The sequence below is a fragment of the Centruroides sculpturatus genome, unplaced genomic scaffold (assembly GCF_000671375.1).
Source record: "Centruroides sculpturatus isolate CEXI.00-Female unplaced genomic scaffold, Cexi_2.0 scaffold248, whole genome shotgun sequence".
NCBI lineage: Eukaryota > Metazoa > Arthropoda > Arachnida > Scorpiones > Buthidae > Centruroides > Centruroides sculpturatus.
This window is the reverse complement of record NW_019384437.1, coordinates 335,757-354,280: the sequence shown is the minus strand read 5'-3', so window position 1 is coordinate 354,280 and position 18,524 is coordinate 335,757. Positions and strand designations below refer to the sequence as shown.

General features: G+C 24.4%; 1 protein-coding gene across 4 annotated transcripts in view; it reads left to right on the top strand.

The window, feature by feature from the left end:
* The window catches only part of LOC111619974 (formin-binding protein 1-like), a 43,033-nt gene that overhangs the window by 19,384 nt on the left and 5,125 nt on the right, over nucleotides 1–18,524 (top strand). For 3 of the 4 annotated variants that reach the window (XM_023361807.1, XM_023361808.1, XM_023361812.1), the window contains exons 2-11: nucleotides 3,173–3,288; nucleotides 4,483–4,536; nucleotides 5,611–5,758; nucleotides 5,841–5,903; nucleotides 5,967–6,071; nucleotides 9,889–10,017; nucleotides 11,408–11,554; nucleotides 11,623–11,832; nucleotides 16,247–16,365; nucleotides 16,691–16,823. In XM_023361807.1, the coding sequence (XP_023217575.1) occupies nucleotides 3,173–3,288; nucleotides 4,483–4,536; nucleotides 5,611–5,758; nucleotides 5,841–5,903; nucleotides 5,967–6,071; nucleotides 9,889–10,017; nucleotides 11,408–11,554; nucleotides 11,623–11,832; nucleotides 16,247–16,365; nucleotides 16,691–16,823 (1,224 nt within the window). The remainder of the gene's footprint in view (nucleotides 1–3,172; nucleotides 3,289–4,482; nucleotides 4,537–5,610; nucleotides 5,759–5,840; nucleotides 5,904–5,966; nucleotides 6,072–9,888; nucleotides 10,018–11,407; nucleotides 11,555–11,622; nucleotides 11,833–16,246; nucleotides 16,366–16,690; nucleotides 16,824–18,524) is intronic. The other variant, XM_023361811.1, reaches the window with a different exon arrangement.

The following is an 18,524-nucleotide window of genomic DNA, read 5'->3' as shown; positions in this document are numbered from 1 at the left end:
AAAAAAAAAACATATTAAATAGATCACAATAGATAATTTGTAAAAAGTTTTAATAAAAAAAATTTGCCAATTAGTACATTTTAATTTTCCTTACAGACTAAAGGCAATTGGCACACCAGTTTTGTTCGCTATATTCTTTTTCCAATAAACAGCATTTTAATTTACATCAGGCATGCAAAAAAACATTTAAATTTCAAAAAGCACCTTTTTGTTTTTTTTTTTTTTTTAATTTTTTTTTACTACTTTTAAGCAGATAGCTGTGCAGGTTAATCTCAATTGCAATTTATTATATAATTACTGTTTAAGGTGATAATCTAGTAGAATAAATGCATTTATGCTTCTTCATTAAAGAATATAATGAATAAATTCAGATAACTGTTACTAACTAGCATTTGTTTATACATCATATAAAAATTTTATATAAGGATAGGAGAGATCATAGGCCTCCTATAGTTTAACAGTAGTTCTAAATTAATATATTTTATAATTAAATAAATCAACTTAAAATTCATTATGCTAAAAATGTTCTTTCAGTTATTAAATCTTAATGTGAAATTTAGGTCAGTTATTTATATAAGTATTATAATGGTATGCTAGCTTAAAAACTATTTTAGCTGTTCTGTTTGATGTTTGTATGTTAGTGATACATTCCGTGCGTACTGTTTCTGCTAGGCTGATATAATTTATTTTCTTTCAAAAATTGATAATATTTTGCTATTTTATGTAGTTTTAAGACAAGATAATTTATTGTAATTGATAGGTTAAATGAAGTTTTTGAATAAGATATGTATGTATATATATATTTGAAAGAAGTAAAAGTTTTTGAGATGTATCAAGATATATCAAAACTTTGAATATATGATTAAAGTAGTGCATAATAAATTCTAGAATGAGTTTAGTCAGTCTAAAATTAAAAAACAATTAAGTCCATTAAGGAAAATTATTATTTATTGAATTATTATTTTTGTTTATTTGTTGTAGAAAATGATTTTAATTAAATGATTAATTATATTACAAATCTTATTTATTACAGAGTAATATTTCTCAATCACTAGATTGTGACTCAGTAGAGGAGATAATTTAAATCTATAGTCTTTTGTTATATTGATAGAAATAACCAAGAAAAAACAAAGTAGGAAATACTTGAAGCTAGTATAGTTAATATGAAAATATACCATATACTTCTGTATGTGAAAATCTACATACATATAGACACATAATAACAAATTTGTAAAATTCTCAGATTTTCTGATATTAGCAATTCTTCCATAGAATAGTTGAGAAATAATGATAATTGTGAAACTAATTATGATGATGTAAATTAGATTACTAAATATAACATCAGGATTTAAAATCCTTGATTTGAAACAGACTTTTTGTTTTATTTAAAATTGAACAAATTATTATGTAATAGATGAAGAGGTTCTAATATTTTTCATTAGCATCAAACATAATAGCTTATAAATTGATAAAATGTTCTTTGTAATAAGGTATGCCAAACTCATTCTTTACAAAAGTGTAAAATTATCCAAATTAATGTTAAATTCATATTTGTGACTTTTCTTGGGGTTTTGAGAATACAGAACACAAAGACAGTAGCTTGGCAACTATAGTAAAAATAAATATATATAAAATGAAAAATAGGTTTAAAATTTTTATAAATAATTATCTGTAGCAAAATTTTTTACATTAATATAAAAGGTATTAAGGAAAAATATTACTAAAATTTTCATTTTGTATTGAAAAATTCCAAGCATCTTTTTATACAATTTCTTAATATATTTTGTTAAGTTAACAGTTATAAAAGCCCTAAGTTTTATGATTTACTAAAATAAAAATAATGGATTTTTGATACTGATACTGAAATGCTTATAGAATAGCTGAAAACTATTCTGTTCATATCTCTGATAATTTTATTAGATAATATGTTTATCTTACATGCTAATTCTCAAAAGACGCTTTTATATTAACAGTTTTTTTACTTGTTACTTAACAAGACTTAATAAAATTAATAAAAAAATTTTCCATCATAAAGAAAAATCTTAAAATTCAATTTCAAATTCTTGGTGAACTCTTTAAAAACTTATTTTTTAATATTATATAGAAAATATTTAACAAAATTGAATCTATTTTGTATTTTTATATTTTAAATTAAAATGTAAAAATTCAAACTTAAATGAAATGAGTCCAACAGTTTATTATGTAATTATTGTGTCTGTGTATAGAATAAGTAGTAAAATATTCTAGCTCTTAAATCTAATTACAGTTATAAGCCTTGAAAACATGATAAAAATTGAATTTCATGATAACTGTAATATGAATTATATGTCTATTTAAAAGATGACTACTTTTAACAAAGGGAACAATTTTGATCTAAGTACAAAATGATAACTTGTGAAGATCTCAGATGAAATTATCCTTGATCTTCATAGATATTTACAATTGATGGATACTTCAACTGTGAAATGAAGTAAAAAAATTTTCTAAGCTTTGCAAGAACAAACAATTGAAAAGAAAGGTTTTTTTTTTTAAACTCAAAGTTATTGACAAAATTTATGAAACTCGTATAATTAGATGAAAAGTGTAATATTTCCCAACAAAACTCAGTTTCAAGTGCAAAAATTTATCAAACATGAAAGAGAATATGTAAATGATTATTTACTGTGCTGTAAGCAGTAAAACATATTTCATAGTAATAGTTTGTATCTTATTACCATTGGACTTGGATATAATGGCTCTTGGAAAAATAGCAAATGTATTAGAAAGAGCATTCTATTCCATGTTATTTTTTTATTTTTGAAATATAACAAAATACCTCCAGTTTAATTAAATAGCTATAGTTAAATGATCTGACATTGTCCATTGAAAATTTGTGGAATATAAAGATAGACTTAGAGAAATGAATTATATAATAAAGAAAAGTTGATTTTAGTTATATATTGATTTTTTATATCATAAAATGATTATCAAGTTCTTCAAAAATATCAAATGTATTGAAAAACTAAATTAAATTCTAAATTTTAAAGCTGTATTATCTATTATCATCATTATAATTTATTTTGGTGGTCAATATAATTTTTATAACAATAATATCTGTACAGTTTGCACAGAACTATAAAGCTATACTTACAATTTTATTAAAGTAAAATTTTTTTTTTTTTTTTTCTTTCAGGATCAATATGACAATCTATCAATACACACTCATCGAGGAATTGATTTTTTAGACAGATATGGACAATTTGTTAAAGAAAGATGCAGTATTGAACATGAATATGCTTACAAACTCAAGTTAGTTTACATAAATATTTGTTTAAATTTAAATAATAATAATAATAATTATTATTAGTTTGTTGTACAGATAATTTTAATATTTAATGGATTTTGAATTTTATGTGGAACTTTGTTTCTTAATAGATCAATAATATATTTTCATTTTGTAAAAGATAATATTAGATTAAGCTAATAATATCTACAAAGGCTGTTTTTTAAAGTAAGAATCATTTGAGCATCCCATCTATGCATGACATTAACTGAAGCTGTTTTAAGGTCAACAGCTTTTTCTAGGCATCCCAGGATGCTACTAGTCATTTCGGAGATTCTTAGTGTATGAAAACATATTTATTGATAGTGTTTAGAAAATCATATTAATCTTGTCAATTGCAAAGTATGATAATTCAATTTTTTAATGCAAAAAATATTCTCATTGAGAAATTCATCATTGGTATATTGAAGTTTATGGGGAAGATATAATGAAGAGGGAAATGTTCATAAGTGGTATTGTTTATTCAACAAAAGAAGAACAAACATCCATGATGAACCAAGATCTGGGCACTCCTCTGTCATCACTGAGGAATTGAATGAAAGCCATTGTTGATATGCACATTCAGTAAAACAGACGCTTCATGGTTTACAAGCTTCATAAAACCCTTTTATTCCAAAAATTGTATTACTTATTCCTAAGTACAAATTCTTTGAATTAAAACATATTCACTGCATTATTGTACATTTAAATATGGAATATTTTTATATTCTGATATATTTATACAGTGGTACAGTAAAACACAGAATAATGATACAAAAAATTTACCTTATAAGCAAAAAGCACTGGAAACAATATTTGAATTCTTATTCTTTGTTTTATTGTAATGTAGCATTTTAAAGATTAATACTGCAGCATTCAAAATATTTTGTTACGTATAGAAATTTCATTTTTATAATAAAAATAATTTTTTGGGATTTATATTTCTCACTTGTTAAACATGGAAAAGGATTAATACAAATATTAAAAGAAAAAAATGATTCTGATATTAAAGATAAAAGCTGTAGTTTACAGATACAAATCATTAATAAGAGATTCATTGATGGATGAATGTTTAAATGAATTTTTTTATTTTGTAAATGATGATTTGCAATTATTGTAACAGAAAGCAAAACAAAGATATTTTATAGTTGTTTTATCTTTTCTTATTAAATTATTTTCAGAAAACTTATCAAAAATCATTTACCAAAGAAAATTAATGAAGATGAGTATTACAAGTAAGTATTGTTTTTTCTGAAGTGATTGTTGTTTTTGTTACATCTTTTTATGTTTACAAATTTAAAATGTTTTAATATATGTTATCTGTAAAACTTGAAATTAAAATGTTTAAAATTCTTAATTTCATTATATTGATTAGCCAAACTATGGGAAATAATGAAAATTATTTTGTTTTAAAATTATCTTATTTTGTAGAGAAGTGATATTTTGATGTTAGATGTTGTTCAAAAAACTTTAATGTCAATAAAAATAAGATTTTTGTTGTTGAAATATTTAATATGTTTCAAATTTATATTAACATTTTACTTTCTTGGTATTATAACATGCTCTAATCATGTTAAAATTTACCTTCTGGATTTTTTGCAAATCACAATGTTTTGAGACCTGAACCCAAAAGAGTAAACAAAAAAGGGGGGAAATTGTGTTGGCATCTATTTTATGTAATATCTCCAGATGGGATAAAGATTAAAAAATGAAATTTGGCATGGTAAGTTGTATATAAGAGGCATTGAGGCTATTAAATTTTGGACTAAAGCAACTCAAGGGGAATGGGGAGATGAAAAGAAGTCATGTCGTGTCATATCTTGAATGGGGTTGAACTTAATGAAAATTTGTCATTATTGCCATTTACAATATTTTTAAAGATTTATTTCTGCACTCAAAGTTAAACCTTTTTTTGCATCTTTATAACAATTAATAATATAAAAGTTACTTTTTAAGAATATCATATAACAGATTACACCACAAACAATTTAATTTCAGCTAGTGTCATAATGTTTTTTTTACATGTAAAAAAATATATATTATAATTTAACAAATTTACTTCTTTTAAGCTTTTGTTATTACTTAAATTTTATATCCTAGTATAATTGAAAATTAATGAGCTTCCTAATGGTTCATAATGGCTAACCTTGTGTTTGAATGCTGGAAAAGTCAGGCAAGAGCCCTTGCCAGTTTTTTCTTAATAATATATCAAGTTATAACATTGATTGAATTGAATCAAATGGAACTGTCCAAAAGAATTTCAAATAATTAAAAAGTTTTAAAAAATTTATTTTAATTAATATTTACAGATTATCTTCATGTCAGGCATTTATGCAGATGACAAAAGAAATTAATGATCTAGCTGGTCAACATGAGCTTATTGCAGAAAATCTTACTACTTCAGTTGTAAAAGAAATAACAGTTCTTGTTAAGGAAATGAAAGATGAAAGAAAAAAGGTATAAAATTAAAAAACTTTAGTTTTTTAGTTTAAATTTTCTATTTCATTAAATATTTTAATGTATTTTTAAAATTTTACAGTATTTACATGAAGGTGCTAAACTTCAAAATACATTACAGAATTCAATTGCTCAGTTAGAAAAGGTAAATGATTATATATATAATATTTTTATTTGATGTTGAATTTGTAATAATAATGTATTTTAGGCAAAGAAAATATATGAAAAAGCTTTCAAAGAAGCTGAAAAAGCACAAGATAATTATATTAGAGCAGATGCAGATATTAATTTGTCTAGAGCAGAAGTTGAAAAGGTACATTATTTTATATATGTAAACAATTATTTATTATGATCAAATCTGTTTATAATAAATCTAAAAACATATACGGTAAAACCTGTCTATGGTGACCACCCACGGTTCCTTCAAAAAGTGGTCTTTTAGACAGGTAGTCTTGTAATAACATATTTCCGTAAGTATTTGTGCACTTTTTAGCCTTTCTACTAAGCAAAACTCGAGATGAGCAAAAATAAGCGAATTTTTTCAACGATAGGGCTATATTGGTATTGTATTTTATTCTTATCAGATACTGTAACTCAATTTACAGGAGTCATCGTGATTTTATAAGACAGATTTAATACCAATATTTTAAAGATTAATACAATACAGTCACATTTTCTCTATTATAATGCAAATTTTCTTTTTTCCAATTTAATTCAACTCGGTTCTTTTCATTCGCTCCTCAGTTACGTGTATTACGTCATCGATACACAAGCGCATAGTATCTCTACATCACTTTGGTTTTGGTATTCATTAGTTTAATCTTATTTTAACTTTAAAAATACTGTATTTTTTATTATTTAATATTTTATTAATCAATAATAAAACAATTTTATTATTATGTCTCATTATACGATTTCGTTACATTCCACGATTGTCATTGCAGAATTGAAAAAGGAAGGTTGCCCGTAAAACTGATTTTTGCATTAATGCGTTTATTGTTTTTTGAATATTTTGCATGCGAAAATTACTTGTATATTATTTTTCTAAAAATATCGTGGAAATAATGTAGATTGATACAGAAACTATTTATCGCACATGTACTGTATATGAGCTTCAAAAAAAAAAAATAATAATAATAATAATTAAATAAAATAAATTTTATCAAATGATGAGATCAACCGATTAATTGTATCATGTACAATATTTTATACCCCTAAGGAAAATACTGTAGGTGTACAGTAAAATAAATTTCATTTTCTCATTTAAACTTCGCCACTAATTGCCATTGTGATAAACCATTTTCACTTTCTCTGATGATTTTAACACGATCTTCTAACGACAATACTTTGCATTTCTTTTGTTTTTCAGACATTTTCCAACAAACTGAAATGAATTTCCTTTGTTGCTAGACTAATTTATTAACACCTGCATCTAATTTCAAGGGTGGGAGAAGTGCCCAGGATGGGTTTGAATGAGAGTTTAGATCAGATACATTCGCAAAAGTGGTCGCTTATTACAGGTGTTGTATGTTGTTTCGGACCAAAAATCGATGCCCATGGTTGTGTTACACAGGTGGTCGTTTAATACTGGTAACTTATACAAAGACTCTATGGATAAACTATTCTGTGCCAGAAATTTTTGCCCATTTTGACAGGTGCCCGTTGAATGCAGGTGGTCGTCTAAGCAGTTTTTATACTGTATTATAGTTAGTTGGATAAGTTACAGTAGTTGTGTGATATGAATTCAAATCTAATCCAGACATTCATGATTATTTGTGAGTAGTTTTGATCATAGCTTTCGTACCGATTCTTTATTTGTGCTCACCAACTTCAATACAAATGACCTAGCTCATAATTGACAAAATGAACCAGACTATAAACTATTGTAAACAGATACTTTGTGAAATAAATCCAATCTAATTCTAAACAAAATCAAACTGAAAAGTTCCAGAAATCTAAATCCAAATGTTCTATTATGAACCAAATAAACCTTTAATATTAAGATAACTCTAATATATATATATATGTGGTACATCAAGAACACAGAAATTTTATCAAAGATAAGATGATTGAATTTCTGTTGAAACTAAGCAAACAAGCTTAAATAAACATGCATATGTTCAAATATATTTTTATATGTACAGGTACACATACCATATTTCTTCAATTAAACCTTGGGAAATTATTTTTAAAATGTATGTATTTTCCAGAGTTTATTACTTTGCTCCAGATGAGTGAATAAAAATTGAAAGAATTACCTAACCTACTCATACATTTATTGACTGCATTTATGTGTTACAGCTACAACATTTGAAATAATTACTGTTTTCATAGTTAACCTTGATCTGTCATCTTCCAGTTTGGTTATTACTTTTTATCCATGTCTGCTTTGATGTTATTGTAGTAATAAAGATCTTGACTATTATCTTCTGGTTAAAATTCACCATCTTCCAATTTGTGTTTTCCTAATTGACTTTTGCTGATAAGCTCTCAACTTATGAACTCAGTTGTGACTTTCCCACACTCAATATTCAACAACATTTATAATGTTAATAAAATAATTAAAATATTCAATGCAGCCAGAAATTTAAATTAAAATGGTTAAAAAAGTTTTTTAAAAGATTTTTTTTTAAATACGAGGATAATTCTCAATGTGTTCTGGCTTTAGTGGCAATAAACACATTCAAACAACAAGACATAACAAGAAAGCAATTATTTACAGTTATTTTAATTTATAATTTTATTTCAAAAAACATTTTTATGAACCTTGAAGTAAAAATGCTATCTGACTCAACAATTTGAAAAGTTAGAATTTTAGTTAAACTCTTTATCTGTCATTCTAAAAACTACATTAAAATATACAGTACATCAATATGTTTCCTAAGCTTTTCAAACCAGGGTTTATTTTTAACAGTGCCTTTATTCCCTGGGTTTATTCAAAGACCAAGATTTGGTTGAGGAAATACACTATGTATTATTATTTTTTTTATTTTTTTTTATTTTTTCTTTTAGAAACAAAATTCAATTAATAAATAATAGATTTTATGGACAAGTTCAACAATTCTTCATAATAACTTAAAACTGGATTTTTAAAAATTTTATTTAACATTTATAATTCAAATTTTTATTTTTGTCAAATGCTTTTAAGCTCTAATCCCATACTGAAGAATACATACAGAATTACAATTTTTAACTGAACTTTTTATCTAGTAGCATCAACAATAACAACCAACCATTATTATAAGAAATGTATTTTCTAAATGATTCAGTTGTATTCTAAGTGAACAGTTTTTGGCTTTGGAATCTGTAGATTATTTCCTTAGTTACAGCTGTGTTACTTTTCATTTTAATTTGATAAAGATAATCTAAAAACCGTAGCATTCTATATTTTATTTTGAAGCTGGTGGTGTTGAGCTTTTTAAAAATATGATAAAATATGAAATTATTTCATTTTTTATTCTAAATAAAAAAAAAGAAAAAAAATCTCAATTTTAAGTAAGTTCCATGAGCATCATCACAGTTCAGAAATTTATTCGGAGCTTTTACATATAGCCTTGTATTTCTTATTGCTTTTTCAAATCTTTTCAATGTTTCCAGAAAATAAAAAGATCTTACTTGTTAGATAAAGACAATTATTTCAATTGAATATATTGATGTGTTTAAAAGTCATTTTGTATTTTTAACATGTTTTGTATTTCGTGGCATGCTTAAAAATGACTATTTGTTAAAAAAAAAAAAAAAAAAAGTGAAATGTTTAGTATGGACTTAAATATTTTTTTAAAACTTTTTGAGAAATAACAGTTTAACAATTGTTTATTTTTCATCTTTAATTGAAAAATTATTGTCAATGTAAAGTTTAATGATTAGTTAAGTCATCATTCAAAAAGTTAAAAACTTTTAAAACCAAACTTTGTCATTTGAACCAATATAAACATATTTACCTTACAGTGCTGCAAATAATTAAATTTTAAAAAAGTTCTGAAAAAACTATCTTTTAAATAATATACCATTAGTTTATCATTTATATTGAATCAATGTAAATATTTAAATTGTGATTTAAAATGCTATAAGTGCTACACTGATTAAGTCTTTACTGATTATGAATAAAAATAATGTATCTTATTTTTTAGGCAAAATCATTAGCAACTATGAAAAGTCAGCTTTGTGAAGTTACGAAAAATGATTATGCTGATCATCTACAGAAGACTAATGAATGGCAAAAATTACATTATTCTGACTATTTGCCAAAATTATTTCAGGTAAGAATAAGAGTTTAATATGTGGAAGTATGATCTGATACATAGATATTCTTTTTCTCTAGATAAGTTTAACTTGCAGAAAAATAGATTTATTATATGTTTTAATTTTATTTCAAAAATATAATTTGGAGAATAAACTTTTAAATTTTGTGCAAGTTCATTTTTAAAGGGAATTAGAAATAATTTTATTAAGAAAAACTGAGAGTTTATGAAAATGCAATTGTTAAATAATGTATAAATTGTAATAATTTGACATTGTTCTAACTATGCTTGTTTGGACTTTGTGGTTTTTAGAATTGAAAAATCTTATGAAAATCATTATTTTATATAGTGTATAAAGCACAAAGCACATTGCATGTTGTATACAAAGGACTTGCACAAAATTATAATACTAAAATTACTTATCTGTGACTTAGATCCTAATGTTTATTGAGAAATGAATCAAATTTTCCATCGGTATTTATTCTAACAATTTGCAAATGGTTGATCACAAATAATTTAATAACATAAAAGTATTGCACAATCCTACATTAGACAGTCTTTTTTGTAATTCTAAACAAATTTCTAATGATAATAATTGTGTTTAAAATAACAATTGTAGAGATAAATATTTTGAGAACCAGAGAAATTATAAAAAATATTTGAGATACTATTATTAAAATTGAACATTGGAAATACTTTTGGTTGGAAAGAATTAATAGTTACATGTAAAAATATGTGTAATTTAATTTGTTATCATGTCATTGATATGTTATATATTAATTATCCAACATTTTTATTAGAACAATTAATCTTACATTTATTACACAGATTAATAATCTGATAATTTATCAGATATTTAATTGTATATCAAAATATTAATATTTGATTAATGTTTTTAGATATGCTGATAATCAGTTTTGTATTATTTTCAAATTTATATTCGATAAATGATGATGATAATTTTTTAACTATTATTAATTGAATATAATTATGTCAAAATATTAAATAGAAAATTGCCAAGTCTAATTACTCATAATTTAAAAACTATTTTAGTTTTTATAAATCATTAAAATTTCTGAATTAAAATTTTAATAATGCTTTAACCAATCAGTAATATTGAAAAACTTATTTAGATTTTAAGCATATTTTTTTATATTTTAATAATGTAAGTTTATATAATATTTATAAAGTACTTTGCTAATGGTCTGAATTATCACTGGGTAGTATTGGTTGATGATATATTCTAAAAGAAATGGATAAATGATATGCTTAAAATTTAAATATATATTAATATTTTTTTGTTTGATCATAAGTTTTTTGTCATTTATTAAATATTTTTTGCTATAGTATTTATATTAGATTAATTTTATTATTATAATTTATATTTGCATTGAAAATTTTTATCTAGCAATTACAAGATATGGAAGAGAGGCGGATAGCTTGCATCCAGAATTTTATGAAACAATCTGCTGATGTTCATAAACGCGTCTTGCCTATTATTAATAAATGTTTGGATGGAATGATAGACTCAGCAGAAAGTATTAATCCTAAAAATGTAAGTCAGTTATGTATAGAAAATTTGTTACATATTCATAATAACGATGTATGTGGTTTTGAAATTAGGATTCCGAGATGGTTTCAGATATGTATAAGACTGGACTCTCGCCACCGGAAGACATTCCTTTTGAAGATCTCAGTAATATGAAAATATCCGACCAGACAGGAAATGGTCATGCCATACAATATAATAAAACAGACACTATTAAGGGAACGGTTTCGGCTGGAAAACTGAAAAAACGAGGAGGAATTTTTGGCATTTTCAGTTTGAATAAGGTAATTTTTGTTGTAAATTTTCAATATCAATTAGTTCATTATTTTATTAAATCAAAGATATCCTCTATTGTAAAACTTTACAAAATATTTATAGTAATAATCAAATGATAAGGCCAGATTAACTATTAGACTACAACTTGGCCAATTAATTATATGAATATCAAATAATTTGGACTAAAGGTAGGTGGTTAAGCTGCCATCCATCATGTATTACATTTAACTAGCTGCTTATGCCTGCATTGATTGGGATTTTTAGGAGATGCCTCCTAGTTGACTTGAGTTGGGAGAGGGTAATAAGAACAATGGTCTTAATGTACAATAATAAAACTTCAAAATGCTAAAAAATTGCTTGGACTAAAGTTAACAGATTGGGACCCTAACATGTTTTTTCTATAGACTTAACATTGTATCTTTGCCCCTTCACCATGCCTGAACCATTGCACCTTTCCCAAATCTCTCTTCAGCAGCATCATCTACAGGATAAAAGCTTTAATTTTATACCTAAACTATATTTTTAGCTTCTGCCATTTACTCAAACTAAGTCAGACAAACTGAAACCCTCTTTAAATTAATATATTAAATTTAATAATAAGAAACAAATTAATTAATTTAGACTTTTCTGGAAGAAAGATCAATCTGGGACAAGACTCAAACCCACAACTTCTTTTTATCTTGCAGATGCATTAAGAACTATAATACCTAGATACCAGGACCTCCATCCAATCTTTGCTTCTCGACCAGTTAATTTGAGATAAACCATATAAGTCACTTACTAATATGATTTGATCTTAGTAATTTGACCTAAAAAATTTCAAGGCTAAAATTATATAATATTTGTTATGGTCAGTTATATCTTGTGAATTAATTACTCTGGAAGCAAAGATCAGACAAGTGGTCCAACTAGTGTAATTGGCAACACATTTGCATGATAAGCAGAAGGGTTTAAATCCTGCTCTGAATTTTTTCTTCAAGAATGGTCTAAATTAATTAATCCTTTTTTATTATTAAATTAAGCCATATTGTATTAAACTATCATGTTGCATTAAATGAAATCCAAATTAAGTAATATTTGTATAAATTAATTAGCCACATTCTAGTCTAATAATTAATCTAGCTTTATCATTTGATTATTACTATAGTTTGGTTTTTTATAATTTTGTTATTGATATATTAAACTATTTAATTTAAACTTCTGCTTTAAGAAAGATGAAATACATTTTTTTTATTTTGAATTTTTCAAATGATATTGTTATGAAAGTTACATATATAAATTATAATATTTAAATTAAAATTAAGATCTTTATGTCAATTATTAAATATAAAATCAATTAAATTGTTTGATATTGAATTAATGTATTTTTTTATATATATACATTAAAATTATAGCTGCTTGAAAAGAAAAAATTGTTATTTTTAAGTGGTTTATTATCTTTAACTGTGTATAATTATTTACAAAATTCTAGTAACTTTTAAGTTAGTTTATGAATATATTTAAGTTGTTTAATGTTTATTTTCTTCTGAATTTATTTAAACACTAAAAATTATTGGTGAATTCTATAATGAATTTGTTCCTTTTGCATGAAAATATCACCCTTGCTGCCAATGCACTCTGGTTCTTCTCAAATTGTTTCTTGTAAGTATTAATGTGGAAGTGGTGACTGTCTATTAAATCAATTATTATTTTCTTTTAATTCATTTATGCATGTTTCATTTATTTGGTTTCTTTATTTTGTTAGTATTTTTTTAATCTTTTTATATTATACAAATAATTTTAAAAATATAGACATAACATAAAAAAGAAATGATTTTTAGGTAAATACAATACAAAATAAGACATAAATTAAGAATGTATTTTACTTAATTTATCAAATTATACCAATTACTCATCAATATTAATAAAATTATTAATGATGCAATTAATTTAACCTTTTTGAACGTATGCCATTATCTAATGATAATATCAAACAATGATAAAATAATACAAATTAATTAAACAATATTAGAAAAATTAAGAAAACAAACAATTCAAAGTGGGATTTAAATCTACATTTTTACTTATCATGAGAATTTGTTACTAAATATGGAATATACAAGATACATTCTAGTAATGACAGATCATACACATAACATAATTGTATTTGTTAAATGATTTTTATGATTTTGTTCTTAATTAAATAATATAGATTTAATATGTAATTAATGTGTATCAAATAAGATGTAAAGCTTCAAATTAAAGTTGCTATTAACTTTAAAATATATATATATATATATAGAATTTGTGCTTTGGATGTTATTATTAAATTGAAATAATTAGTATAATAAAACATTAAAATCTATATGCAAAACATGTTATTTTTTCAAGAAAATGCATTTAACTATTATTGATTACAACTGATTACATATAAATCCTCACTATATGCACTACAGGAACTTGGTTAGGACATACATGAGATGGGAAGATGGTGAGAGATGACTTGACATATCTGAACCGTCCATGGAAAATTCCTGGGGATCCCATTCACATTCAAACCCATGTCTGAACTGGCAAGCAGACATGTTTTTCATCATAGCTCAGCCAGTTATATACACAATTATTGATTTATATCATATTTTTCTTTTTTAATGCTTATTTAATAAGATGGATACGTAAATTTGATTATTTAATAAAGCTATTTTATTATCATAATATTTCCACATAGTTTGTCCTAAAAGTTTCTTGAATATTTAGAGCAAAAAAAAAATTTAAACAAAATTTAGCTGTATTCATTTTGACATATTCTATTATCAATACAACATTATATCAGTTCTCATGTTTATTGTTCATCAATGAATCGTGGCTTATCCACTGTAATATAAGTTGATTTAAATTAGTATTGAATAATTTTGAATAGATAATAGATTGAATGTTGTAAGTTTTATCCCTAGAAAATCAGATGAACCTCCTGAGATGACGATAAATTTTATTGACAATGTAATTGAAAATATAACTTCTGTGAAAAACATTTAATTCAAATAATGAATTAAATAGTTATCTTTCACAATATTTTAAATTTGACTTTGCAATTCTCAAGCAGTTCTGTATCTTGTTATATGATTGTTTTATTGATACATATGTATCACAGATTTTCATTTAATGTATCTTTTCATCTAATCTTTCTGAGCAATGTTGTTTTTGTTAATACTAATTATGAATCAATTCTATCATGATTATTGAATTTTTCACTTTACCTAACAAAATTATTCTGTCATTTTGTGTATTTATATATTGATATATATATATATATATATATAGAATTTGTGCTTTGGATGTTATTATTAAATTGAAATAATTAGTATAATAAAACATTAAAATCTATATGCAAAACATGTTATTTTTTCAAGAAAATGCATTTAACTATTATTGATTACAACTGATTACATATAAATCCTCACTATATGCACTACAGGAACTTGGTTAGGACATACATGAGATGGGAAGATGGTGAGAGATGACTTGACATATCTGAACCGTCCATGGAAAATTCCTGGGGATCCCATTCACATTCAAACCCATGTCTGAACTGGCAAGCAGACATGTTTTTCATCATAGCTCAGCCAGTTATATACACAATTATTGATTTATATCATATTTTTCTTTTTTAATGCTTATTTAATAAGATGGATACGTAAATTTGATTATTTAATAAAGCTATTTTATTATCATAATATTTCCACATAGTTTGTCCTAAAAGTTTCTTGAATATTTAGAGCAAAAAAAAAATTTAAACAAAATTTAGCTGTATTCATTTTGACATATTCTATTATCAATACAACATTATATCAGTTCTCATGTTTATTGTTCATCAATGAATCGTGGCTTATCCACTGTAATATAAGTTGATTTAAATTAGTATTGAATAATTTTGAATAGATAATAGATTGAATGTTGTAAGTTTTATCCCTAGAAAATCAGATGAACCTCCTGAGATGACGATAAATTTTATTGACNATCTTTTCAATCATTTCTTTGTTGTATGCTGTTATATTTTTAAAATATTTGTATTTTTCTTCATTAATATTCTCTAATTAATTTATAATTTTGTATGTATTTTATTTAAATTTCTTTTAAGCACCTTTTTATTTGAACAATTACAATCTGAAAGAAAACAAGAATATAAAAATATAAATATTTTTTTATAATAAAATCTTAAATATATTTTTTTGTAGGGTTTTGTTTGATTTGAAATAAAATAGTAATTAATAACTATAGAATAAAATAAATTTTTAATAGTAATATAATCTCTATGTGATTTATTTTACATAATACAAGTGTAAGAGATTTATAGCAATGACAATATTATAATATTAAAATTAACTTATAACTTGTAAGTCATTTAAATCAAAAAATAATGAGATACATTACAAACACATGCAGAATAATATTGATGAATGTAAGGATGATTGTAGCGATTTGCCGCCAAATCAGCGGAAAAAGAAACTACAGCAGAAAATTGATAATTTAAACTTACAAATTCAACAAGAAACAGGAGCCAGGTAATCAATAAAACCTTTTTTTATGCTTTCTTATATCAAATTATTAGAATTAACTGTAAATTTTAAAATATATTGTTGTTTTGTTGGTTTTTTTCCCCTTCTTCTTCTTATATCTTAAGTACATGCTTCATATATCAAACAGACTTGAATTCAGTTTTATGTAATAAACTTTATTTATTTATATATAATTATAAAAATGTGCCTTAACATTTATTTTTGAAAGATGTACAGTACACTACTTAAAAAGATCTGTAATTGTTACTCTATACAGTGACTGGAAAAAAACTTTATACAAAATAATGATAACTTTTTAATTATTTTTCAGGGATGCTCTTATGAGAATGAAAGATGTGTATGAACAGAATCCTTCAATGGGTAATCCTTTAACTATAGAAGGTCAATTAGCAGAAAACGGACATAACTTAGAAAGACTTCGGTTAGAATTACAAAAGTACCAGGTATGTACTTTCATTTATTTTTAATATTTGAACAATATTAACAAACATTACCATTTATTTTTGTAAAACATATAAGAGAGATTAATAAATTTTAGTTTAATAGTTTATTAGTTTTAATTATTTTTATTAATATATTATTATTTTCTTATTAAAAAAAGCACATAATTAGCAGGACACCCACTGCCAGAAAAAATTCTTTAGCAATTAAACTAATTAGTCATGAAAAATGTTAGTCAAATTTAGTAAACTTTAGCATAGCCCTATATTGTCAAAATATTCTGAATACAAAGAAGAGCGTCTCAATATTTTATTTTGACATATAAACCTGTTAAATGATCCTTCTATGGAAAATGGCACAACTATGAAACTTTGAACTTTGCAATTTTAATATTAATAATTTTTATTATAAATTAAATGCAAATTTTTGCCATTTCTTATAATTATTATAATCTTGAAAGTATCATTTATAGTTTTGAGAGATGACATCACTTACTGATGAAATATATTAATTATTATTCACTTCTATAAACACTCAAAAAAGGGGGTTTTGGATGAATAGAATAAAATATTATGTCCTTTGAAAGAATTATTCAGAAGATGATTTTATTCCCAGATATTTTATTTAAATGCATTTTGGATTGGAGTTTTTGTTGATCCTTCAAGGTACAGTCTGCGACAGAGTTTACACCAATTTTTTAGCTTCTAACATCAATCATAGATTATCATGATTGATATTGGAGAGGCTCAAAAAATTGGTGAATGTCGGATTTGAAGGACATAATATTTTGTTTTATTTGTACAAAAAAAAAAAAAGAACCCGTTTGAGTGGTTATAGAAGGGAATGATTATATCCAACAAATGTTGCTAATTTTAGCTTCATACTAAATTAATTCATTACATTTAAAATTACATTAGGATGTTTTAAATATGTACATTAGATTGGGCTTCATTTTGTAATCTTGCAGAGTTTATTTATTAAAGAATTTATGAGAGATGGAGCAATGCTGTTAAAGAAAATTATAACTGCATGATGGGATCCCATGTGTGTTCCATAGCCACGCTGTGCAATAAGTGCTAGATTTTTTTTTTTTTTTTTTTTTTAATAGTTACCAATATGAACTGCCTCAATGTTGGCAGGAATGCAACCTAACAAAAAATACTATAGATAACTATCTGTCTCTACAGTATTTACTAACAAAGCACTATTGTGTGAAATGACATAATTCGTACTTTACCAATGAGAGCTTCAGAAATGAGAAGGGGTGATCATTAATTAACACAGCCTACTGGTGTTAATGACCAGAAAATATTGCTTTGAGTCCGATAAAAAAAAAAATCCCTTGAAAAGTCATCTCACAATGTTGTTTAGTCAAATGAATAGTCTAATTTGCAAAAATTATTTCACTAGCAGCAAGTGGGAAACCCAAGTTAGTAACTTTACAAATTTACTACAATTCTTCACAAAAAAAAACACTCAGAATCACTATTTAAATTGTGAATAAAAATGATTTACAGAATATCAAACCTGGTAGTTTTCATTTTAAATTTAATTTATAACTTAAATTATACATTAAATATATATAAAATATTTGTTCTATAGGAAATAGCAAGTTTCTTATCCCGTGTCAAAAAATTTATTTAGTGCAAAACTGTTTAAAATCTAATATGAAAGAGAAGAAAAGTTTGAAAGCTTGAAAAAGT